Below are 25129 nucleotides of genomic sequence, written 5' to 3'. Positions count from 1 at the left end.
TACTGCCTCTGAAACCTCACTGTGATTTTTATTTTCTTTTCTTCTAGTTAAGCAGAGAAATAAATGGGAATAGGGTTTTTTTGGCCATTTTAAATATAAGAATTTGGCCATTTAAAAAGGAAAGTTTTTGGGGGGTTGTTGTTTTTTTAAATAAAGTACACTTTTTTAATACACTGTAGTTTAGCCAGTAGGAATCTACTGCTTATTTGATCAAAGACAGCATGACAGAAGCTTCAAGCTTTTTCTGTAGACTCCATGCTCAGGCCAGAGAATTACTGGGGCTTTATTTTTGTTCAGCTGATGGGGTCTCTCCTGATGGCTGCTAGAACTTGTAGGAACAGCGCTGATTGTGGAACAAACAGGAATAATCACGTTGCTTTTCAGAGGCAGCTTCTAGTCTTGGATCTGAACTTGGCTTCAGGATGCCACAGCTTGGGTGATACCAAGCCGTGGCCTGGAGGCGAGAGCTTCTTTCTGTTCTTGCTACCTTTAAAACACCTCTGGGTCTAAATCCTGCTTCTCTCCTCAATGCTACCCTCCAAACAATGCATGCAGTTGTAGTGGAGCTCTGTTTGTGGCGTTAACACCTGGTCTCATTGAAACCAATTGCCAGGTGTTTCTTGGTCCTATGGTATGGGTGGCAGGGCACATATTAGTGTTTGAAGAAAACCAGTGAGCTGGACATTCAGAGAAGGTTCGTGGGATAGATAAGATTTATTTTTAGAATAGCATTTGGCATAGTGCTACAGTGGAGTTTACCTTCTTTTAAGAAACAATGTGCTGTACAGATCAGCTGTACACAGGACAATTTTGTGGTTTGTTTTTTTAATTATTATTTATTTCTATTGTCATACATAGCATTTTTACAATTATCCAAGCTGATCACTGCCTACCCTTTAACAGAAAATTGCCTTTTGTCCTCCTAGAGCACTAAACAATATCTGGCCCTTTTTGCCTGGAACCAAATGAGTCAGTGGTGAGTGTACTCAGGTCAGGACCAGTGTTTTATTCTTGATCTTGAGTTCTGCAGAAATCTGGTGCTCTTCCACCAGCAGTTCCTCCCTGTCTGATCCAACCTCTCCACAGTCCTGGTAGCACTAACTGTTTATTACATTGTCATTAGCAGAGTCACATAGAGAGCACATACCAGACAGTTTGCAGAGTGAGCTCCTGCACTTGACTGGAGTGGTAGAATCTGACACTGCATCTATCCCATGGAAGTTGTTACGTTGAGACATCCAACTAAATTGTCAGTTCTTGCAGCAGAGGCCTGGGATTTTGCGTATCCATCTAATATCTTTCACACTAAAGGTGCTGTAGAGATGAGTTAGTCATGGGTGACTGTCAGGCCTCAAAGGCACTCGCAGCCTGGTTTCCATGAGCATTTAGGGACTGATCTATTTAAAGGCAGAGCACAATCTGCACTCAGAAACTTGAATCTCAACACATTGCCAGCAAAGCCATACTGCTAGAGAATGCACTTCTGACATGGGAGATTTTCTGAGTCTTGAAAGGTCTCTGTGTAATTTTCTACTATCAATCATATTAAAACTTGCAGAAGAGTTTCATGTTATATAGATTAGAGGAGTTTTCTCAACACATCTTTAATACACAGCATGGGGCATCAGCTGCACAGCAGCTCATGCTGAGCCCATTTCCACTCTGCAGCAAGCCTGAACGAGCCACCCCTACCAGGCCAGCTGCCTGCAGGTGTGTTACATCTCTGGTACTATAGGCCTTTTCATCTCTGGGTTTCAGAAACAACACAGAGAATGGATCTAGAATTCATTTTTAATGCTCTTTTGCAAACTTTCAGCAGTAAGCATTACCTATAATTTATCAGTCCTCTCAGTGGAGGAACTCCAAACCCTTTATCAGGCAAGGAGATCCAGCTATCATTTGGTTTTTAAATCACAGTTCATTTTCTGTTCAGAACAGTTGCATGGATTAGCCCTGACTATCCTGTTTCAGATGCACACAGAAGTGTTTATACTTGATGTTTTTACTTACAAACACTGCACCATGCATAGGTGTATATACATTACACGTTTGTCAGAAAAGGTCACAGAATGCACAAGCACAGCAATATATTGAGATCTGCTCAGATCTGCTCTGTCTTTCTGACACCTCACCCACATTTTCTGCCTCAAGTCCATTGTTGCAATTTAAAATCCCTTCCATCCTTTATGAGAAGTGTTCTCAGAAGAACTCCATTGTGGCTTTTTAAGGACACGGTTTTTTTCCAACAGGAAAAACAGAGTTTAAATGTCCCGTGACTGTGTTTCATTCCAGCCACTGTGAAATCCTGGCTCCTTTGCCCATGGCGAACTGAAGTTTTCTAGTGCTCTGCATTCAGCATTTCCCCAAACTATTGGTAAAAATCTTGATCCCTTGGTCAGTTTTGACAGATTCAGTACTAGTATTTTTTCAACCTACAGTTTCATTACTTCGGGAGTGAAAAAGGGTTAAATACTTTGAAAATATGTCTCTGTACTTTGTTGTAGTGAGGAAAGAACAGAAAAAGAAGTATTATTCATGAAAGTGAAAGAGACCAAAAAGGCTTCACAGGCAGTATTTCATGACTTTGATAGATGAAGTGTGTTATATTCTGGGCACGCAGGCAATATGTTTAGTGCATTCTTCCATACATGTAGCTTCTTTTTAGTAGCTTAACCTAAACAGGCTTCTCAGGCAGGAACAGAGAGTGTTTTTCTGCCTGAAGGCAGGATGCAAAAGCTACAAAAAAAAAATAAAAATAATGGTATGCACTAGAGATCTGGTGCAAGGAACACTGATTTGTTCTCAGATCTCATCAAAACGCTTATTTTCAGACCATTTTATTTTGCTATGAAATGCAGTGATTAGCAATTATGTGGACTCACGAACACAAGGATACCACTACAGTAGCTTTGTATTTGGCATTCAGTGGCTGGGAAGTACATATTGCCATTGAAATCCAGGGCAAAATTCACAAAGGTGTAGGAGTAAAAGGAGCTCCAAGGTCGAACTTGGTATTGTGTGAAACTGTTCAATCCAACACCAGAAGTTAGTTCCAAAAAGGATGGATTTGCATGTAAGACAAAGTGCTGTGGAAAGGTGAGGTGCAAATACAGAACGTGGGGTAGCTTAATTCCACGTCTGAACCAAAGGACCATGGTTAGTGTACTATGGGACACTAAATAACATCATGTACTTGTGCATGCTCATTGGAAGGTTTCAGCCATGAGGGTTCGCACACAAACAAATTCTACAAAACTCACTTTCTCACGTTTCAGACTGGTTTATATCTCTATATCAGAAAGTGCATTTTAGCAAATTTTAAATTAGGAGGAAAGGGATTTTCCCCCGATTTTCTGGAACATTGGATTGCCATTGATTTTATCTTTTAATTCCAATTTAGAATGTACTAATGTACAATCCAATGTTTTACACTGACTGGTGTGAAGTAGGGGAAATTCAGACAGGAATTATGAGGACAGAGTACTCATTAGCTGAAAAGCAGATGCTAGCCAGCTGGAGAATAATCAGAATTATCTTGCATAGCCTTGCCTTTATATTGGTCTGAAAGGACAGCCCCAGAAAGACACACTTAAAAAACCAAAGACTTGCTATTGAGGTCAATTCAGATGGAAGGGCTATTGATAACTTTTAGCGGTCTGAGTGGGGTGGGAGAGAGATGTTCTACATGCTGGGGAACCTCTTACTAATCTGTTCTTCATACACAGATCTTCAAGAGACCCTGCATCTTCTGACTGCACAGTCAGGCTCAACACTATGCCCTTGCACTATTTGCAGGAAACACCTGATTTCATTTGACTTTCCTTTAAATAAATTATTTTTTCTGGTTTGACTAATTAGCTGTAGGAAGAAGCAGATAACTTTCCTCCGTTTACACAAAAAGAACCATGGAACTGGAGACCCTCTGAATATATCGATAACAAGCTAATAAAAAAGACATTTGCTACCTAGTCTAGGGGATAAAGAATAACTTTTCAGTGGCAAAACAGTCTTTTTCCAATGCCAATGGTTTGAATAAAATCTAGGAAGTTTTACACCTGGAAATACCTTAACTGGTTTTTTTGGGGTTTTTTTTTTTACTTTTTGGAATTTTCTAAAATATTGTGGTTATTCAATCTATTCCTCAACATTCAAACTGAAATAATATAGTGAAGGTTTATCAATCTAATTAAATACTTTCATGAGTCTGTTGTTGCATTGTGTGATTTATTTCATATACCTGCCTGCTTCCTCACCTGTATGTAGATGGAACTGCAATAAACAATACAAATGCACAATGTTTCCAAAAAATCATCACATCATGAATACCGTATTAGTATCCTCTGCATTATTTTGTGTAACCATAGACAATGAATGTCCACGGAGTGAAGAACCGAAGTGATCGGTCAAGTACATATCGCCTTCAGTTCTTCAGATGTTATTACAATTGCTTTCCCATTTTCTGGTAGGGATATAATCTCCTAGGAAAGGAGGAACACATCACATATTTATCTGTATAGAATGCCATTTTAGAAAAGAATACTAGCTAGATTTGCTGAGTAATTCCACATCTGGGGCGTGAATCTCTGTGGATTTAAAGCATCTCACAGATGGGCACCATGCTGGTTATCACGCTTCAGCTTTACCAGCTGGTGAATGCTTTCCTGCATTGGCAAGATTATCGAGACTTTGGTCAGCAGTACAGTGTCAGCCACAATAAGTTTCCTTTACACATTTCCTGGGCAGTAAAAGACACCAGGAGCTATGGCAGTACTTTCTGGAGATCTGAATTCGCAGTAACATCAGTCACAAGTGCTGCCCCACAAAAGATACAGATTGAGAGTGGTGAAATGGGACAGCATTTTGGTTTGCAGGTGCTATGAAGACCACCTGTCCTTGTACATGAATTTCTGTGCAGAGCAGAACCTGATGCTTGCATTGTTCAAAGCTGAGGCAACAATTGTCAACGATTTTGTGTCTGTATACTGGGTATTGATTTGCACTAGCCTCTCCCCATACAGTTATATTTCTAGCCAGACATGTTTTACATATATAAGAATACATAATTCTCCCTATACTATATATATTATTGCACATAGGTATGTCTGCTTGGGCACAACAATACAGAAAAAAATGATCTCTGCATCTGTGCCATTCCCAGGATGTGAAAGCAAAGCGTATCTCACAGGGTTTATTCTGCAACCACCTTTGCTGAATTTGCTGTGTCATACAGTCTCTAATGATGGCTGGATTCTAAGTAACTTCTAGTAAAAATCTGTGTAACCAAGTAGAGCTCACGTTCCCAAAATTTGCCTGTTGCGTCAGTAGTTGACAATGAAATACAGCAGTAGCCATTGACTACATCTGTCAAAATGTCTGAGATAGATCTTAAATACTCGCCCATCAACTGAGGACACTTCTGTCTTCTGTTTGCATCTATAACATTCATTACCCTGTATTTCTAAAACTGACATTACTAAGGACTATTGCTTGAAGCCTCAGGAGAGATACTGCAGATTCAACGGTCCTTAGAAAATAATCTGATTCAAAAGGATCAAAAGATAACAGCAAAACAGAGAGGTAGGCTGACAATGGTTTTCTTCAAGCTGTACTTTTTTTTGTAGATAACCACCAGTTTCTAAGCCTTTTGAAGTCAACATGACTCTCGCTACGGTCTTCAGCAGAATTTGAATACTAGCCAAGCACATGTCAGTGGTGAAGGCTGTCAATCAAACAAGCTTGCAAATGGTCACTCATCACTCATTTCTGTTTGGAAGACTTTAAACTCAGAAGACACTCATTTTAAAGCTTTTAATTCTAAAACCAACATTAAAATACAGCAGAAGGGTTAAAACTGTACAGATAAACTGTACTGCTACAGATAAACATAACAAAGCACATGCTTTCACATTGACATTTGATAAAAGATCATATGACATGCACCTTTCTAATAAAAATTTTAAAAAGCTAACTCATTAAAAGTATAATGTAAAATATATATCATGCAGCACTATAATAGAGCAGAGAGTTTCACAATATCTAGGTCAGATTTGAATAAGGGCAATGATAGTATTTAACAACACCTCTGGGCTCTGGAGAACTAAAAGCTTAATTTTGCTAAGATTACAAATAAGTTAACTGTACTGTACCATATACTAATATGAAACTCAAAAATAGTGAAAGGAATCTTTTAAGATCAGGAAGGAATGTGAAACCAATTAAAAATTTTAATTTTAAAGAATTTGGCTGGGTTCTGCCTTGGGGTCTCAAGTGTCAAGATCAGCTCTATGTCCCTTGCTGAGGTTCTGGTTCCATTCAAGTGGCAGTATTCCCACAGACTTCTGAGACAGAATTTCACTCAGAATGTTCTATATTTTTCTGTGGATTTCAAGTAAGTCGTCCATAATTTGGAAGGATTTAGCTTTCTAATCTCTGTTAGGCACCTCTGAAAAATCTAACATTACCACTGCATTTACTTTGCACAGAAGCTGAAGAAGGACTATACTGTGACTCTCTATTACTATCACACAGCACATATTCAGCATCAAAATTGTGCTAGCTACATGGGAACATGGACAACTAACTCATCAGCTGCTTGTTTAAGATGCACAAATTTATACCAGAAAAACTGCATGTGCATGTGTGCTTCTGTACTCATACCTAGAATCGGGGACAGGATGGAGGATAAAGAAGCAAAATAAGGAGGAGCAGATGGTACTTTGTAACTCATAGTACTTCCTTTCCACCTCTTCCCACTTATCTTTGGCCAGTCCAGTTCACATTATGGTGGAACTGCTGTGACTCTTGGTATCCTTCCTTTCTGCATTTCACATAACTAATTCTGTTGGACCGTGTGTTAATCAATTCGGCTGGACCTGGCTAAACTCTTCAAAATAGATTAGCCCTGAAAGTTAATGTATTGCCGTAAGTAAAACACTAAAAAATATAAACAGGGTCCACTGTATATATGCTTTGTCTTTAAAGAAAGTCAACACCTGCAATGCTTATAGATCCACGCTCATCAACAGATCACTACATGTGTAGTGCTGGGTCTCTCTTTACAGGAAATGCTTGCTCAGGAATGACCTTTTCCAAACTGTGTCCTAAATTACGGAGTGACTCAGAGAGCTGCCTGATTTTGCAGTCAGACAGCTCACCAGCTACAGTAGGTTCACTGCCACTTTAGTCAAAGCAACTCCATAACGTAAGCTAACTTTAGGAGCTTTTTTTCAGAGAAAAACCAGAGCAGGCAAAGAACAGCTGAAATGGACTCTCTTCTGCTTAACAACAGTGTGCAATGTCTTTCATTTCTCTCCCAAGACATTCAGATCTCTGTACCATGATGGCAGGTGTCACTAAGTGTTGACTCTACGGAAATAGTCTGGCCTTTCTTCTTAATTCTTTTCTCTCTGCTCCAGGCAATGGAGATGACATGGAAGCAGGAGCACAAATTCTCATTTCAATTTGTATCCACTATGACAGCACTGCTTCATCCTCCTCTTTCAGTGGGCCTTGCTCTCTAACACAATACACATCTCATTTTTCCCTTTCATAGCACGAAACCAGTCACACCCGCAAGGTTTATCATTCCGCTGAATAGCAGCACTACACTGCTTCCTTCTTTCCTGTGGGAGAAGCTTACAGGCTGGAATGTCCAGCCAGCTGGCTTTAAGGTGATGGAGGCTTCTGGCAGGGGATTACCCAGCAGATCCAAACCAACAAGTAATGCTGGGAGCTACCTTCAGCCCTAGTGTCTGGTGGGTCTGTCTTATATATAATTTCTGAAGACGAATTTTTGCTTTTTTTGTATTTTTCCTGCCACTGATGGGAAAGCAATACCTGTAAATAAAATCTGAGCAAATACATCTCCAAGGCCAAAGGGGCGGACTATTTCTTTTCTTACTTTCTAATTCAGCAGGATGACCTAACAGACTAACAGGAGGTAGCGAGTGGCTAGTAAGCAGGACTTGAGAGAGGGTCACTGGGAGGAACACCTGGTAGCAAACTAAACAGAGCTCTGTTGGGGTCTTGAAGCATCACGGAAGTGCTGGTGACTGCCTTCTGGGTGGCAGAGGCTTTCTTACCTTCAAGCCAGTATGTTACCATGTCTCCTTTCCCCTAAGGAAGAAAATGAGTCATGGGGTTATAATACTATGCATCACTTTTGTAATAATAATCTTTTTATAACAACTCAAAGCAAGTCCCAAAAAGAGACTGATGTGCCTGTCAGCCATACAGGAAAACTGAGGCATAAAACTTTTTCTTAAAAGACAGTAGCAGCACTATCAATTAAAATTTTTCTTTGTAGTCCCATCCAAAACTGCGTCCAGAGGTATGTTAGTCCTGAACTCTTATGACGTTTTATGATGTCTCTGAATGATCTTTTTTGACTTCAAGCCGTTATGACAAAGTGACGTGCCACACACAACTTCCAAGTTTGACTAGGTCCTTCATCTCTGAATTACCAGGGCTGTCCTGTGAATGAGCTCATGGAATTGGTCTTGGTTTGAAACTTAAGCCTGCTCTCTTCAGGGACAGGAAACAGTTTAATGCAAGGACTCAGACATAGAGGACTGCATGGGCTAAAATTCAGGGACTCCAGAGTTCTTTCACACTCTCCTTTCTGAAAAGCTGAGTATAAATGTTGCATACACACCTTGACTTGTAAATTCCCGCGGCATACTAACACGTACTCCCCAATCTGCTCCAACAGCTGGTACGCACTTGAACTGCACTGTATTTTAAGAGCTGGAAAGAGACAACTGTCATCTGGTAACAATTTAAACATCTAACACAGACCCATCCCCCTCTATGTGCCAAAGACATCAAGAGTCATTAATGAAGCCCCCCTTGCTTTTTTCATGTTTTTGCTGTCATTCTTCTGTTACTTGGAATGATAGCACTCAGGCTCCAGTATCCTGGCCTCTTTCTGAGAGCATCTCAGGACAAATAGGTGGCTGTCAACAAACACTGCTCTTCATATCCTGCATCTAATATTATTTGTCTACTCTTCATAGCTTCCTGGCTGGAGTTACTGATAAGCACGCTTTTCATCTTGGGGAGAATACCACATATAGTTCTACCTCCTGGTCAATAAAGAACTAGCAATTTCTTCGCAAATAGTTTTCAGCAAACTCTAAACTTTAAAGAAACTACCATCCTTGCTCTGCCTCCAAACCTGTAAATAAAAACATGACGAAGAGACCACATTACCATAATTCCACTATCTTTTTTTTTTTTTTTTTTAGAATGTGACGTTTCCTTAGTTGAGCATTTATTGTCATATAAACCCTGGCTGTCTTGCCTTTTCCAAATGATGGAGGAAAGACCAAGGAGGAGGAAAAATAGAACAAATTCTGAATACTCCTACTTTTGCCAGAAGCAAATTTTTGCCAAAATGCCAAAAAAACCTTGGTGTGTTTTTTGGGGTTTTTTTTTGCCTCTAAAATTCTGCAACACTGATTAAATCATTTTGCTGCCTTGAAAAAGATCTGAGATTATAGCAGAACTGGCTAAGATTTTCATACTTATTTTTCTTATAGCAGAAAATGATAGTTTTGTAATATACACCTTGGTTTTGTTTGTTTAAATGTTTTTTATTGGAAGTCTCAAAAAACCTGACACCTGTTCACCAGGAAATGAATGTTTCAACATATTGAGGTACATATCTCTGAAATATTCTTTCCAGTACATATTGGTATCTTAACTGGTCATCCAGTGATCCCATCTTGGGAACAAGACACTAGCACTCAGATTCCAGCTGATAGCAATTTTAATTTACATTGCTATTAATTAATTAATTTATTTTAAAGTTATCATCTTAGGGTTAAAACAGATTAATGTAATGAGATCCTCAGGCGTATGTTGCTGGAGAAAGAAGGAGGTAGAAGACTTTAAAGATAAAAAGCTCTGTCTTTATATGTAAGTTTATAGTGTTGATGTGCCATAGGAAAACCAGACTGACATACAGAACAGAAAAGAATATAAGAAGAAAGATGGAAGCAGATTTTGAAGGCATTAGTTCTACAACAGTTCAGATGAGATGACACAGGGACCCTGAAAGGAGGAGGAGGAGGAGGATGAGGAGGGGGAGGAAAGGAGTTTTCTGGGACACTGACAGAAAACTAAGTTATGTGTGTTCCATTCAGTCTAGCATTTGCTTTTGAAAAATGTATAGAACAGTGAGAAGGAGTAGATCCTGGCTGATTCTCAAACCCTCAGGCTAAACCTTCACATCTGTCATGTAGGACCATTCTGCTTTTCTGGCTTGTTTTCAGTGGATCATGATAGATGTTGAAAACATCACTTTTTATCATGAAATTAAACTTGAAAACACCTTAGATTTTGTCTAATTCAAATCAATTTACAAAGCATTGCAATGTGAGCCATAAAACTATTCAGCTTCATTTCATGAATGAAAGAAACAAAAACAAGCCCTAAAGGTTGTTTGACCTTGAAGCTTTCTCCCCCCCCCCCCCCCCCCCCCTTCTTCTTTTATTTATTTATTTATTTATTTCCCCAGTTCTTGTAGATCAGGCTAAAGTATTTCAGAAGTTGAGGTTCAAATGCTCATACAGGCTAAATATGAAGCTTGCTAACTAAACATGGAGCTCTGTTATCTCCTGGGAAGAAGTGAAAGGGAGGACATCTCCATGATTTAATCTCTAGAGATTTATGTCTAATCTCTTTGCTGGAGGACATATATATATCATCTTTATGCTGCTTAAAGGCACTTACAGCTCCCATGGTGTCCTACCACCTCTTGTACTCTTCGTTAAAGAAAGTTATCAGTGAAAAAGAGGAGTCATGAGAATATTTGTCTGGGTGCCAGGAATGAATAGAAACAGTGAACATATCCACTTATCTCTTATTTTATCTGATTCATATCCTTTTTTATTGTAGAAAACTTCAAAACCATGAAAATCCCTCTCTGAGACTTGGGGAATGAGGGAAACTTGTTACAAAGATTGTAGTGAGTATCACTGGCATGATTTGCCCGTAGGCAGATTGGACCCAGAAGTCAACAGCCTCCTGAGAGGATCTGCAGTCATTTAAACAGGACAGGACTCCGCATAACATTTTTTCAGAGCTAATTAAGGGATGGTCAAAACCACATCTGCAGTTTGTTCCTTGTTACCTTCACTGGTGGATTCCATCCTGGAAGCTGTGTTCACGGTATCTCCAAATAAACAATACCGTGGCATTTTGGTCCCAACAACTCCAGCTACAACTGCCCCTGTTAAAGAAAAGAAAACAAGATATTTTGTGGTTTACCATCACATAGTCAGTCATACAGCCTCATAGCTGCTTCCTACATTACCTTTTATCTCGTTCATTAATGAGAGACTGGTTGTCAGTATTGTTTTACACAAAGACAGATGGCTTCCAGAGCATGGAGGAAATTGCAAAACGGCCTCAAAGGAGAATGATGGGGGAAGTGATGATGGGACGGAGGTAGTGTGCATGAATTAAGGCATCTGCAGAATCATGTTTCAACATGACAATAGAACGTTTTGAGGAGCAGTGAGATGGGAAAGCTGCCAACAGGAGCTATGCATACAGTGCTCACCACACACATGGTGAACAAGACCAGGAAGTAACCTGTCCCTGCTGAAGGCAGAAAATGAGCATTTTGATTCCTTCATGTCAGCCCCATTAAAATACAGAAGATATGCTCTCTTTCTGAGACAATGTAAGCTGCTTAATTTGCAGATGCTGAGCAATGCACATGTCCCACTCTGGCTGGCTGTCAAGAAGGAGCTGCAGCCACACAACAGTTTAGGTCAGGGAGCTGGGAGTCTGAGAGTGAAGGCTAGATCAAAGAGTCAAGAAGCAACTCACTGTTTAGAGAACAGCTGAAAAGGACAACAGACACAGAACGGCAGTCCTCACTCATATCAGCAAATACACTGGGGGTATTTAGTGTTTCCAATGTTGTATTCCACATTGTGTTCCCAATATTCCAGGTATCCAATATTCTGTTGGGATGACTTCTGTGAGGTGTTTCACCCCATGTCCAGAAATCAACTTCATTTTTAATAGGAAATGCCACTACAGGAACATTTGCTAAACCAGAGAAGGACTCTTGCAGCCCTCTCAACATACCTGAATGGATTCCTGCTCTTATCTTTAGGAGGGTGTTGGGCTTGTGTGGGATCTTAAAAGTCTTGCAGACGTCCAGAAGGTCTAAAGCCATGCTTGCAATCTCACCAGCATGAAGGATCCCATTCTCTTTGGGTACTCCTGATACCACCATATCTTAACACAACAATGCAACTGTGTTAACCTTCAGCATTACATAAGCATTTACCAAAGGATGCTGCCTAAGTTAGAAAAAACAAAGCCCTTTTCCTTCATATCCTGCAGCACAGTTGTGCCTGCTGAGCAGAGAAAACCAGAAACAAATGAAGGATAGGGCAACAGCTCATATGTGTAATTACCCTACCTCTGAAAAATGTTGGATTTCCTTCTTAATTTTCCATAAGATTTATTCCCTCCTGCCTTTTCTTCCTCCCCCCTTCCACTGAGGGTTCTTGAAGTGGGACAGGTAGTGGAAAAGTGGCTTTTGTCTTTGGGTAGATATTATAAAGACAGATAATGATTCCCACTAGGCATTGTGCTATGCTTCCTGCACTGACTTCTACTGTGTAGGACAAGAGGCAGGTTTCTTCAGGATCCCTTGGGTGCATTTGTTCAGGAATTCTATGCTTCAGAATGTGCTTAACCATGCAACAGGAAAAAAAAGCAGGGTTTTTTCCCACATCTTACAGAATTTCCTGTTCCATCCAAAAGTCCTGCTAAATTCTGCTAGGTGTTGGATGGAACTTAGTTTTAATCCCCAGCAGATTCCTATGGAAACAAATCGAAAGCCATTTAAAAAAAAAACAAAAAAACCCAAACAAACAAAAGAAGAGGCATCCAAGCCCTTAAAGAGTATTAGGAGAGAGGTTTGTCATGGTCTTTGCAAAAAAGACAGATAATAAAGCTTATGGAATGACATCTGTTCTGTCATGTAGAAGGCAAATTTTTCAGTTGTGTTCTTGTGAAACAGACGTTGCTAACTGGGATTAATCTGTTGCCAAGGTTTAAAGTCAGACCTTACAGGTAACAGGAATCAAAAAAACCAAAATCAAATAATCAAATAAAAAAATAAAAAGCGGTAGTTTACTCAGCTTGTTTGTCCCATCCACAATATCCTTCAATTGTAGAAATTATGGAAGGTAGGCAGGAAAATGTTCCTAAATTTTGTTAGGGCTTTGCTAGGACATCACCCCTAATTGTTTTGTGTTGTCTTCCCATTCATAATAAGCTTTCCAAATTTCATTCATCTCTTCTTCCTTGTCATCAAGTCAGTCCCTATCCTGATGAAATACCCATGCCCCATCATTGTCCACCACTCCAGGAACTTACAGGCATCTCCTATTGTCTCCACCTTATAGACATCATAGTTATCTATGATTTCATCAAAAGTGGTGTAAAGCTTGTTCAAGAGATCTACCACTTCATAAGGTGTGCTGCTGCTGGACAGCTGAGTGAAACCAACAATGTCACTGTTAAAACACAACAGAAAGAACATACTCATCCACTGTCTTAACTGTTGCAGATTGGTGATCCTAAACACATAGCAATCATTTCTCAGTGGAACTGCCTCAACCTTCTTTTTTGCAGTGTTTCTTTCACTGAGTAACTTAAAGAATCATTTTGTCTTCAGACATTTACTTAAACTGAAAACAGACTTCTTCCATTTAACAGGACTGACTGATCTAAGCCTTTTTGCTCACCAATGCAACAAACCATTTTCTACAGCTAGACTCTGCCACAAACTAAGTTGTCTTCAGTTTTGGGTTATGTACAAATGAAAAAAAGGAACTTAATATCTGTCCATTTATGACAAGTGAAGACATGCAATTTATATGTTGCTTCATGCACACTTAACAGGTCAAAGACTAAGTCCATGTGGACTCTAAGGATAGACAATTTTCCTTCACAGCTAAATGCTGGAACCTTTACTCAGGCCTGCTTATGAAACATACATGCAAATGTGTGTAACACACATAGAGTGATGTGTTGTTGTGTGTTAGAGCTCCACAGTAACCTCATTTTTAATTTAACTAATTATAAGGAAAAATGGAGAGGCATGAGAATATGGAAAGACACTGGTTTGCAGAGTCAGATGTTGCTACCTGGTATGATAAATGGCAGTTTAGATAGAAAGCTTGTACTTCATTAGGATCTTCACCCTCACTAGGGTCCTAGAAGTTTCTTAGTAAGATAGTTCTAATCCTATCTTTTCATTTTTGTTTACCTGAAAAAAATGGTGGCACTTAAGTAACTTTGAGCTTGTGCATGTTTTCCCTGCCTGAGATCATCTGCTACTTGCTTTGGCAACATACCTGTTGTAGAAAACAGAGCATTGTTACTCTTTTGACATGGATAAAAGCACACAAGAAAGAGAACATGTTTGTTTAGAGGTATAAAAGCAATGTTCATAAATGTGAAATATTCTGAAGGTGAAAGCACTCTTTAGCTTCAAAAATCTTTGCTGTAATGTTAGAATTTACAGTAAATCTCACTGATAAAAAGTCCAGATTTTTCAGATGACCCGTAACTTTCAGTACAAACAAACCAATATTTATACATTCCAAGCCAGAGTAAGGTGGGATTCTAATAGTGTGACTTGGGATATTACTAACTCCTTTTCTGTCAACTCTGTGTTACTGGTTTTTCCTGTGTTAGATTTGTTTACTATCTCTTCTCTGACTTTTTTTTATCTTTATTTCACCTATCTTGCACGTTTACAGTGCAAGTCCTTTTTCTCTCTAATGTGTTATACCTGTTCCTTTATACCTTTTTTCTTGTGGAATTCCGGAAGATACACTGCCATCAGAAGTAACGTCAGTCCAAAAGCAGTTCCCTAATATTTATAACTATCGAGAAGGACTGCCAAGCAAGATCAAAGTGAGAGCGCTACAGATTCTGGAGCCATTCAGAGTGCATTGATTTTCAGGGGGAAAATATAAAAAGTTGCTAAATATCTTTCCAGTTTTGCAAGGAACAAGTATATTAATTCATTGCCAACTAAATGTTATCTATTAAATAATCACCTATCAAAGGGCTCCTGTTTGTAATTAGACAATCAAATTATTATTGAGAATATACAGTAGTTTTGTTATACAACTTACTATACAACAGACGATCAGTCTTCTGTTTTTCATGCATTAAATCCTGGGTTCTCTCAGAAACCAGTATCTCCAGATGTTTGCTGTATTTCTCCATCTAAATAACATAGAGAATTGCATAAAGTAATCCTTTTACTGAAACAGGTTCGTAATTGGATAGGATTTAAGCATTTGAATGATTCTGCTTTGAAAACGTTCAGATAAGCAAAGGCTCAGGTCTGAGATAACTAATTTTTTCTTACAGAATCCAAAGACCAGATTTCTCCCTAGGAAAATTTACAGTTCTGTATATAAGATAGTTGCTTACATGTAAGAGGGCAAAAGCCAATTCCAGACTTTTCAAAGTCTATGTAAACATTAGGGATCAAACCCAATGTAGACACCAAGCTGCAGATATAAATTAAAATATATTACCAAACCCAAAGGTATCTGACTCTCACTCCTTTACCAAAAGCTCACAATGCTGTTTCATAAACTATCCTGCTATGCTATGCTTTGCTTTTTGCATCCTTGTTCTGTGTGAGCAACAGCCTGTGGAGGCAGAAGCATCTTTTCTCTGCTGATGGGCTTAAGATGCTCTGCTCAGAATGCATCTGTAAACATGCCAGTTGTGGCATGCACGGATTCTATACCCCCAGTACTGTGAGAACACCACCAAGCCACTGGAAAAGGGGGATGTAGTTACCTGTGAGTGCATTAAAAAACAAACAACACTTGACTGAAGAAACAAGAATGTTGAGCCACAAAGAAGAGAAGAAAGTTAAGAAAAACTGACAGAAATGGAATGAGAAGGAAAGCTGGGTCTCAAGCAGAACTGCAGCTACAATCAGCCCACCAGGGCTGAATGAAAGACTGTGGAATTTCTTACCAAACAAGGGGTATGAGATTAAAAAACAAACGTGAAGGATAGAGGTGAAAGTTAATTGCAAGGGAGCATATTGACTTGGATTAAATTAAAAAACTAAATTTACCAGAGTCATCATCATGTCAACAGGGCTAACTTTATTAGGATTCATCTTGTACAACATTTTCTTGACTTGTTCAAATGTAGGCCTTTGGGCTGGATTATATTTTCTGCACCTTCTGATTAACTGCAGCAGGGAAAGAGTGAGAAAAGCAAACAGCCCTTTGTCATCCCAAGCATAGGCAGTGTTTCTAATTAATACTACTATTTTCTCAGTGCAAACCGTGCATGCAGAAACCCTATCTGCAGCTGATGAAAAGTGGCAGAGTTATACTGATTCAGGCTGAACAAAGGGTATTAGTTCATGAAACTGCTGCTGTGGGAAATCATTAATTAGATGCTCATGCCCCTTCTGCCAAACACTGCTTAAGCTCTTGTCTTGTGTTTTAAGACAGTATTATGCTGTTAGAGTCACGTACTGTCTTCAGAGAATTTGTCTGTACACAAAATTCACAGAAGATTAAAAACTCAACTACTTCTTAAGAATGTTAACTCCTGACTAACATCCAGTGCTGCTTGTGAGGTTTGTTGCATTTGGGTTGCTACAAACCACCAAATGTGAATTATACAGCTCTTTAGCTGAAATAAGGATGCCACAATGTTATTCTGTTCTGATTTAATTGAACTGGAAGGAGGTGTACTTTATTTTATTACTGAACACATAGATCTCATGCATGAGAATCAAACCAAACTCGTACTTTGCCTGAGATACATACTTCAGTATTTGAAAGTCCTTTGCCAGTAAGCTAAATAGATATTAATAATATAAAATATGTATGGAACTCAACACTTTATAATAAAGTGAAAATGCACAAAAATCAACTATTGAATATTAAAAGCATCATTTAATACACTGACAGTTTAAGGGGACAGCTGAAACTTTCAATTTGTCAGAATGACAGGTTTTTTTATTAAGGATATTAAAGCATTTCATTGCGCCTTGTTTGAGATATACTTCTTGATTTCTGAGTTGTTTACATTCATCAAAGTTAATATTACCATAAAACTTCTGTGACATGCCTTAAATTCACTTCAGTTGCAAACTTTTGTACACAACATTGTCTCTTACTCACCTCTATGTAATCTGTGGGACATGGGCAAGAATTCTCAGCCTTTCCTGAAATTAATTCCGCCAGAGGTGGGCACCAAGAATATTCAGCTGTATGCACATCATCTTTCTAGTGTAGAAGGTATTGGAAAATGTTGAAACAAGTGTTGTGTTTTTCATACCACCCATTGAAAATATGTTACTACAATCACAACTACTTTTATGATGTCTTCCCTACCACTTCCAGATCAGCTGAGAGTACAAGAAAAAAAATAACAAACTGGGATATAACCCAGTCTAAACTGGGTGGCTTTGTCTAAAAGCTTTTTCATGGTTAAAATAGTTTAATCTCAGTGTTTATATGAGGCAAACAGCTTTTGAAACAAATGAAAAACTGGTAAGATATTGGGAAACTTTTGAGAAATCACAAGGCCTATACTGGTCTATTATCGTAAGCTGTCAGAAATGGAAGGATGGCAGCTTCAGATCTTCATCATTAGAGATCTTGTTAAGCAAATTTTTGAGACAGAACATAGTTACATATCCAGAATATCTGGTTTCAATTTTAAGGTCCATTTTTTCTGTTTGCTATTTAGCACTGATCACAGGACATGTGCAAAGATGACATTTTCCTTATAGACGGCAGTTTACTTGCTCTTCTAGCATATTCTTATCACTGCAAGACTCCACTGAAAGTGCTGATGCATGGCAGGAAAGAGAAGAAACAACAGGAGAAGACAGAGGATGTTATGGCATACCTTCCCTCTCCACCCCGCTGTCATTAAGCTTCACAGAGCTAACCAACAGGCAGTTCTGGGGCTATACTGTTTTTTGTCATACACTCTTCTTCAGAGTCCTGAAGGGAATACTGGTAGATGCATGAGGAAGCCCTGATTGCATGTTCCTTTCAAACTGAACTTGCACCCACAAAATCAAGAGGAAAATTCATGCTCAAAAAACAAATCAAAGATGTAGTTACTCAAAGTTTGGTTTGTATCTTCAGCAGAAACAGCATAAAAGTCATCATGCAAGCTTCAAACTTTATCTTTACTTACTGGCATAGGGTCATTTCTTGTGGCAATTTCTAGTAAAATGATGGCGTAACTGCAGAGTAAAACCAAAACAGAATCTTAATGAAATAACAGTTAAAGAAGTCAGTGATTTCTTCTTTCCGTGATTTCTTATTCTTCTCCATTTTATGTCTGAAAGCCTAGTGTTGCAAAAGGGAGAATGGCAACAGTGCTGCTATCTGTTACTGCTCTGTGTTTTCAGACATCTGTGACTGATCATTTCATAGCAGTCTCTTCTCACAGTTATTGGTCTCAGAGATGATGCATTTGAGTTTGGTAGACAGCAAAGCAATTTCCTCTAGAAGAATTAATGGAATCCAGAGGGGTATATGCAGGGACTTACATGATACCTACCAATTAAACATACAGGTCAGGTTTGTGCTGTAATCAAGGGGCAGAAGCAGGTTCATCAAGATCATCAGCTGGAGGATTGGCTTCTTTTCAGTATAGATCATTCTTCTGGAAAATCTCCATAAAGTCAATGATGAGACAGTGTGTCCCGAGTAGATCTTTTACAGTAAGCAGTTCTGCTCATTCTTTCTGAATGATATTTTTATCATCATCATTTTCCTCAGATGAATCAAGGTCAAGCACACTCATCAAGGGTGAACAATGGAAAAAATGGGTTAACAGCTGGGTATTCAGTCTCCTTACTGAATTCACTAGGATTTTTTGAAACAGCTATATCTATAGAAGCCAGCACCTCCTCCAGCCAGCACTCCTGATAAAGGTGCTCTTGCCTCTTTGTATATTGACACTGTGTAATAATTAACTCCCTAGATGCATCTCTATTTGATAACATTTATTTTTACAGGAAATATTCGTTTGCAATCTGTTGTATTGCTAATGGTTGCCATGTTCTGTAAGGCATTCTGGCAGTATAATGGGGTATCTCTATCTTTCAGTCCACTCACGGACCACCACTGGCCCATAAAATGATGCATATGTAAACCACACTGAATAATGTAGAAATTAATCTGATGATATTTTTATGTTAATTTTGGATTGATCTGGTAGTAGAAAGGGATACCAGTCCTGGTGAGACAGCAAAACTGAAACAGATTATCAAGGAGAGTAATTAGATGATGGTAATTCAGATAAAGCAGCATTGATTTCATTCAGCTTCCGCAGCACTGGTCAAAAAAGTCCTAACACAGTAGATAGTGAAATTCACATCACGATTATAAATAAAAGGAGCCAATCTAGGATAAACTGTGACTGGAAGCAGCCTCCTCAGCTCAAACAGGAGGTGCTTTCATGCTCTGTTGTCATTTCCATTTTAGCTTTCCCATCTGACCAACACATTCCCTGGAGAACTTTAAAAGCAAGTGAATCATCTGTATGAGCACACAAAATTACAAGTTCTACTCCTGCAGTTTCTACTAATTTTTTGTTTGGGCTGTACCTTCAGGAATTTTAATGGAATTTTTGCACAGATAAAAGCTAAGGACTTCAAGACTGGGACACTGCTCCCTGGCCAGCAAGTCCACCACATACATGCTCAGGAAGGTTTAGCACCTGCTCATATCATCAGCACAAACTATGTTAAATGCAGGTTCTGAAGAACAACTCAGTTAAAAAAAGAACCTTTCTAATGCTACAGGATACATCTCTTTCTTTCTTCCCTGGCTGCATATTGCTCTTTTCCGTTTTCTGATTTCATTTCTGACTGTTTTTTGGTTTTGACCAAGAAAGGATTAACTGCAGTACAACAAAAGAAGACCTGGATTTTGCAGACATGGGGACTGACAGCAAGATAGATTCATCAAGCTTTCACTGAATCTGTCAAAAGTTCATTGCAGTCACCTATGATACGAGCAAATCAGCTCTTAGCACTATTTTAATGGGAGTCCTTGGCAAGAAATGGCTTCAGGAGGCCAGGTTGCCTGCAAAGTCAAGTAATGATACCTAACCTGAACAGGGGTAAAGTGTGAACCAGACAAGCACCAAGGAAACATTTTCTTGAATGTGTTTTGTCTGTGGGGCAATGATAGACTGCAATGCATAAGGCAATCCAAACATTAATGTTTAGTTGGAGGACAGCACTTTCTAGGACGAGCACACGCTGAAAAAGTGAAGACTGACAGAGGATAAGTGACAATAGCCAGAAATACCCGTTCAGTGTATTCATCACAATACAGTGATGAACTGCCTTTAGCTGAGCTATTCTGAAGCAAATTCTAAGGGCATGTTTAAGCCTATGGATATAAATACTGTTGAGACCTTAAATTCTTGCTTACATAATCTGATAGAATGGATTACAATTAATAATGTTCTGGCAAATAGTCATACATTTCTTTACAAGGGAATAATGTGCATTAATCCAGTAAATCTTATATATAAAATCATGTCCTCAGCCAATATAATTTTTAATGAATCCTAATTGAAAAAAGGGGAAGACTTAAACAACATTCTCTGTTTCTGCCACTAATTTTTCAATATAAGCCTGACAATAGTCACCTAAGGCAGTAAACATTTGTTGTGGCCTAGTGTAGGCCAGAGGAAAACTCAGAGCTTTTGATAAAAGGCAGTAATAGCTGCACTTTGGTAAATGTTGTTGATAAACAATGCTAATAACCATGCCACCTTCTGCTCCAGTGTGCTGCATTATCAGCATTTCAATCTTTACTTCAGTTCCAGTTCTTTACATTCTGCTAGCTACCAAAGTCACCAAGAAATAGAAGACTTCTGCTGCGCTGGGAACATGGCAAGAAAAAGTAAGAGAAAAGAGCCATAAAACATCATGTAGTACCATTCTGTATTTCCCCCTTTCAAATGCTTTCAGCAAACTACTAGATATAAGCTGACAGAGGAAGTGTCATTGGTATGAAATAGGATACACCAAGAACACAGTGATTTTCCTACTTTATACAGAAAAGTCATGCAATAACCAAGACATGTAGGTAATTTTTTTAAAATCCTAGTTCAATGATTTTTTCATTGTATTATTACTCCCTGAAAATTCAATTGTAGTCCCACTTGTCTGAGAAGTGATTGGATAGAGGCTATCCATCACTGGCAAGTCTAAGCCTGATAGCCAAATAGGCCATTGTGAAGTGATCTTCCATAAAAGAAATGGATTTATTCACTAGTGCATCAATTCCTTTTCCTACCACTATTTTTTCCCCCTGAAAACCAAGCATAACAATAATGTATTGACACTAATTACAGAATTATGGGATGCAGATGTGCATTATGACATTCTGGAAAATTGATGCTATTAACTTTTAAGGTAGTACCATTATTGAAAATAATCTACTTTTTCATAAGAAACAGCAACAAAGATGGTTTACTAGATAATAGCAGATATTTATACCTTTTTTATTTACCAGTCCAGAGTAACTCCTTATAAATCATTAGACGAACTCTGCATTTACATAATGTCAGTGAATTCAGTATTTGTTTATCTACCTTGAAAGAAAAGATCCTCTACTATTCATGCTGTTCTGTATTCCAGGGTCAATCCTTTTCAAAATACAGTCAAACATATACCTGGGGTGACCACAGAATTACACTGAGCCTAAATGTCATGAAAGAATATCCAGCTTGATATGAGATTATTAAGTGCAAGGAACAGGAAAAGTTAACTACCTGTAGACGTCTGTCATAGAATTGGGTTCAAAGTCTGAAAGGGAATGGATTTCAGGAGCTGTGTAAATTGGTATCAAATGCTGCTGGTGTGAGCTTGATTCCTCAGGAGAATCTTCTTTTCTGTATGACTGCAAACCATAATCTACCATGGAATAAAACAGGAATTAAACTATTTAGCAGGTACTTCTCTGAAACATGTGCATTAGTAGACAGCACAACTAGTCTAAAGGAATTAATTTTCCCTATTTGAAGTACACATCTTAGTTTAAAAATAGTGTGTATCTGGTGGTCTTGTCCCCCTAAAGCTATTGCAAATATAGGATCTGGAAACCAAATATTTGAGTGACAATGTATGGCAACAGGGAAGTTGAACTACATGACCCCTTCCAATCAGAATTATTTCATGATTTTATAAAATTATATCCAGAGACCAGGCTCACTTCAGTGCAAGAGTTAGCATGCAAATGCAGTTTTCTGTTTCAGTCATCCCCTGATCCTTATCTATGGTGGCAGGTTGCTAGAATAATTACAAGTTAGATAGGCTAGAACTACTGAAAGATGGTGGGCTTTGCTTGCACCCCCCTAGCTTCAGAATAAAGGCAGTATAAATGTGAAACATCTTTGCAGCTATACTTTTAGCCTAACATAGAAGAGATTCTCAGCCTGTGATTCAGCAATGGAGAGGAGGAAAAAAACAGCTCACTTTCTGATATAAAGAGCACTCTGTTGAGTGTATGGGACAGGACGCATATGTCTGATTTTGTCTGGAGTGACCTCTAACTAAGATGGTCCTAGGGCTTCATCCTTTATGTTGGAGGTCATCGGAGCTTTTCAAATAGCTCCCACATGGGTTATTTGTGGGATTTGTTTAACGTTATTGCATCCAGATAAACCAAATGAATTCAAATGAATATTTGAAGTCTCTACAATGCTACCAGTTAAATTCTGAACAATGTCACAGAGATCCCTGTGGATAACTGGCTAGCTGAAAAAGTTCACATAGACATAGTCCAGCTGGCTGGACAAAAATGCACATCGCTCTCAGCTTATCTGAAGTAAAGCAAAATATACTGTCTTTGGCTGTCCTTGTTACACAGTAACAGGAAGATTTTGGTGGGAAAAGAATGTTGCAGGTGGGAACAGAAAACTACAGAAGAGAAACTAGGGGCGGGCTTGGTATTTAGGCAACTAACCAATAATGAGCTTAACTTTTGTAATATGTATGAGCTAATTATAACAAGGCATAAAAGGTGACTGTAAGGGACAATAAAGGAAGTCTGCTGATCACTCATATTGAGCGACTGCGTCTTCCCTCCGTCGCAACAGATCCCATTTAATTCATAGGAGCTGTGCTAAGGTGAGACAGTTGATGTAATCAACTACCTCAATTTTTTTGTGCTTTTCTCCAGAACAGGCTCTAAGCAAAGTAGGCAGTTCTGAAGGCAGCAGGATACTACATGAGTTGGAGCAGCAGGCACGACCCTGTGTAGGAGCCTTAGTCATAGGACGAACCACTGAAAATCAAATCTCTTGCTGCTTTTTCTAAGATGGCTACAGGTTAAAGAGCGTGATAACTTCTTTAGGGAGGAAGTAGAAGAGATGATCAATGTTTTCATTCCCTTTGCTAGCTGCAAACTGAACTAGACCCTCCAGTGGTTTTCCTGTCCTCACAGGCTGCCTTCATGCACCAGGAGCAGCCCAGCCCTGTAAGTCTGTCTCTGGGAGAATGTGGTTCAGTTTTGTGTACAGGACTGAAAAGGTCTGAGTTGAGTCTGCTTTTCTCCATGAAACTACCTTGTGTTTACCAGTCAGTCAGCATTATTACATGTCTATACAGCACTGTCCAGGCTCAGGTTTTCTCTTTGTATCAAAACTGAGAATGAGATGGAGTTTCTGCTCAGACTGATGTTGGTAGACTCCATCATTTGTGGGATCAGTTGTGTGCATCCATGGCATATATTAAATGACTTGACCTGATAATGTAACATGAAACTTGCTTCAGCACAGGACACTTCTAGTGAGGGTTGATATAGTCAGCATTTCCCATGAAATGTCAGCATGGAGGTGCTTGTGAGGACCGTTGAGTGTAAAATCTATATGCATTAGTGAGTTAGCTGGACAGTTTTGAAATTCTGTTTCTTATCTTCTCTTTACCTGCAATTTTACAAACCCATCGGTCATCTATCACACAGTTACTAGACTTCAACCGTCCATGATACATTTTGTGGTGGTGAAGATAGGCCATTCCTTGTGCAATATCAATAGCAAAAGAAAACCTGAAAGACAAAAATCAGTGAGCTAGCATTGCAATGAAATGTTCACTTAAGTGTGGCTCCAAAGCCTGCTGAAGTTGACAGAAAGTCTATGACCGCGATAGCTTTCAGTTTGTGTCCTCATGCCCATTTTTCCAAAGCACTTAAGGTGGTTTTCTGGAAGCCCATAACTTCTTTTCAGCCGTCTGAGTCCACAGGCCTTTAGCCTCTTTTAAGACAGTTGAGTTTCTCTTAGAAATTCTCAGTACCTTTGTATCATTGAGAGTGCTTTCAAATGTTTACAAGAGAATCATTTTTTATTAACTTTCTCACTTTACTTGGAAGGCTTCCTCCATTACAATCTTTTTCTTTGCTGAAGACAAACATAAAGCAGAAGTAGAAGGATTGTGCCAAGAAGATTATTCTCAGAAAAACAGTGTCATTGCCTTTGTGGCAGTTTCATTGACAATGTGAGCCCATTTTCTGTATTGTAAATATAATAAAGCATTTTTAGGTATGCTGGTCATTTCACCAATGTATCTTTACAAAGGGAGATGCAGTGATTTTTAATTAAATGAGGATGCCTAAGATATTTGGGAAAAAAAATGAAGTTGGGAAGAAAAGTTTAAAACCAGTTCTGCAGTGTAACTAGAGGTGGGTTGAAAAGTCATTGGCTTAGAATGACCAGTACTAAATATATGATTGCTCAAAAACCCAGAAGACAAGTTGGGCTGGATATTTGAATTTACTTTTTTTCTTCTTCATTCTCTCCATATCACAGCGCAGGCCTCTCTATCCTAGAACTTAATCTAAAATTAACATTTTTTCCTAAACAGCACATAGCACAGTTGTTGTCATTCAGCTTTTCAAAAGTTTTTTTATACCTGAAGCCCCAGTTCAAAGGTATGTCTTCATTGAGGAGAACATCACTCAGGCTGCCTTTGGGGCAGTACTCTGTCACAATGGCAACATTTGGCACTTCTATACAACCTCCAATGAATTTGCAGAGATTGGGATGGTCAAGTTCC

The 25129-nt window shown here is 38.8% G+C and overlaps 1 protein-coding gene across 1 annotated transcript in view; it reads right to left on the bottom strand.

The window, feature by feature from the left end:
• Positions 1–7950: 7950 nt before the first annotated feature.
• The window catches only part of LOC119141432 (atrial natriuretic peptide receptor 1-like), a 39793-nt gene continuing 22614 nt past the window's right edge, over positions 7951–25129 (bottom strand). The window contains exons 11-23 of the mRNA XM_037373778.1: positions 24986–25129; positions 24004–24125; positions 21850–21991; positions 18240–18292; positions 17214–17299; positions 16148–16267; positions 15180–15273; positions 14303–14390; positions 13408–13547; positions 12103–12255; positions 11135–11233; positions 8654–8745; positions 7951–8115 (exon numbers count right to left, since the gene is read on the bottom strand). Coding sequence (XP_037229675.1) covers positions 7951–8115; positions 8654–8745; positions 11135–11233; positions 12103–12255; positions 13408–13547; positions 14303–14390; positions 15180–15273; positions 16148–16267; positions 17214–17299; positions 18240–18292; positions 21850–21991; positions 24004–24125; positions 24986–25129 — 1498 coding nt within the window. The remainder of the gene's footprint in view (positions 8116–8653; positions 8746–11134; positions 11234–12102; positions 12256–13407; positions 13548–14302; positions 14391–15179; positions 15274–16147; positions 16268–17213; positions 17300–18239; positions 18293–21849; positions 21992–24003; positions 24126–24985) is intronic.

This window comes from Falco rusticolus, chromosome Z, assembly GCF_015220075.1.
Source record: "Falco rusticolus isolate bFalRus1 chromosome Z, bFalRus1.pri, whole genome shotgun sequence".
NCBI classification, from domain to species: domain Eukaryota; kingdom Metazoa; phylum Chordata; class Aves; order Falconiformes; family Falconidae; genus Falco; species Falco rusticolus.
This window is presented reverse-complemented; position numbering and strand designations above follow the sequence as displayed.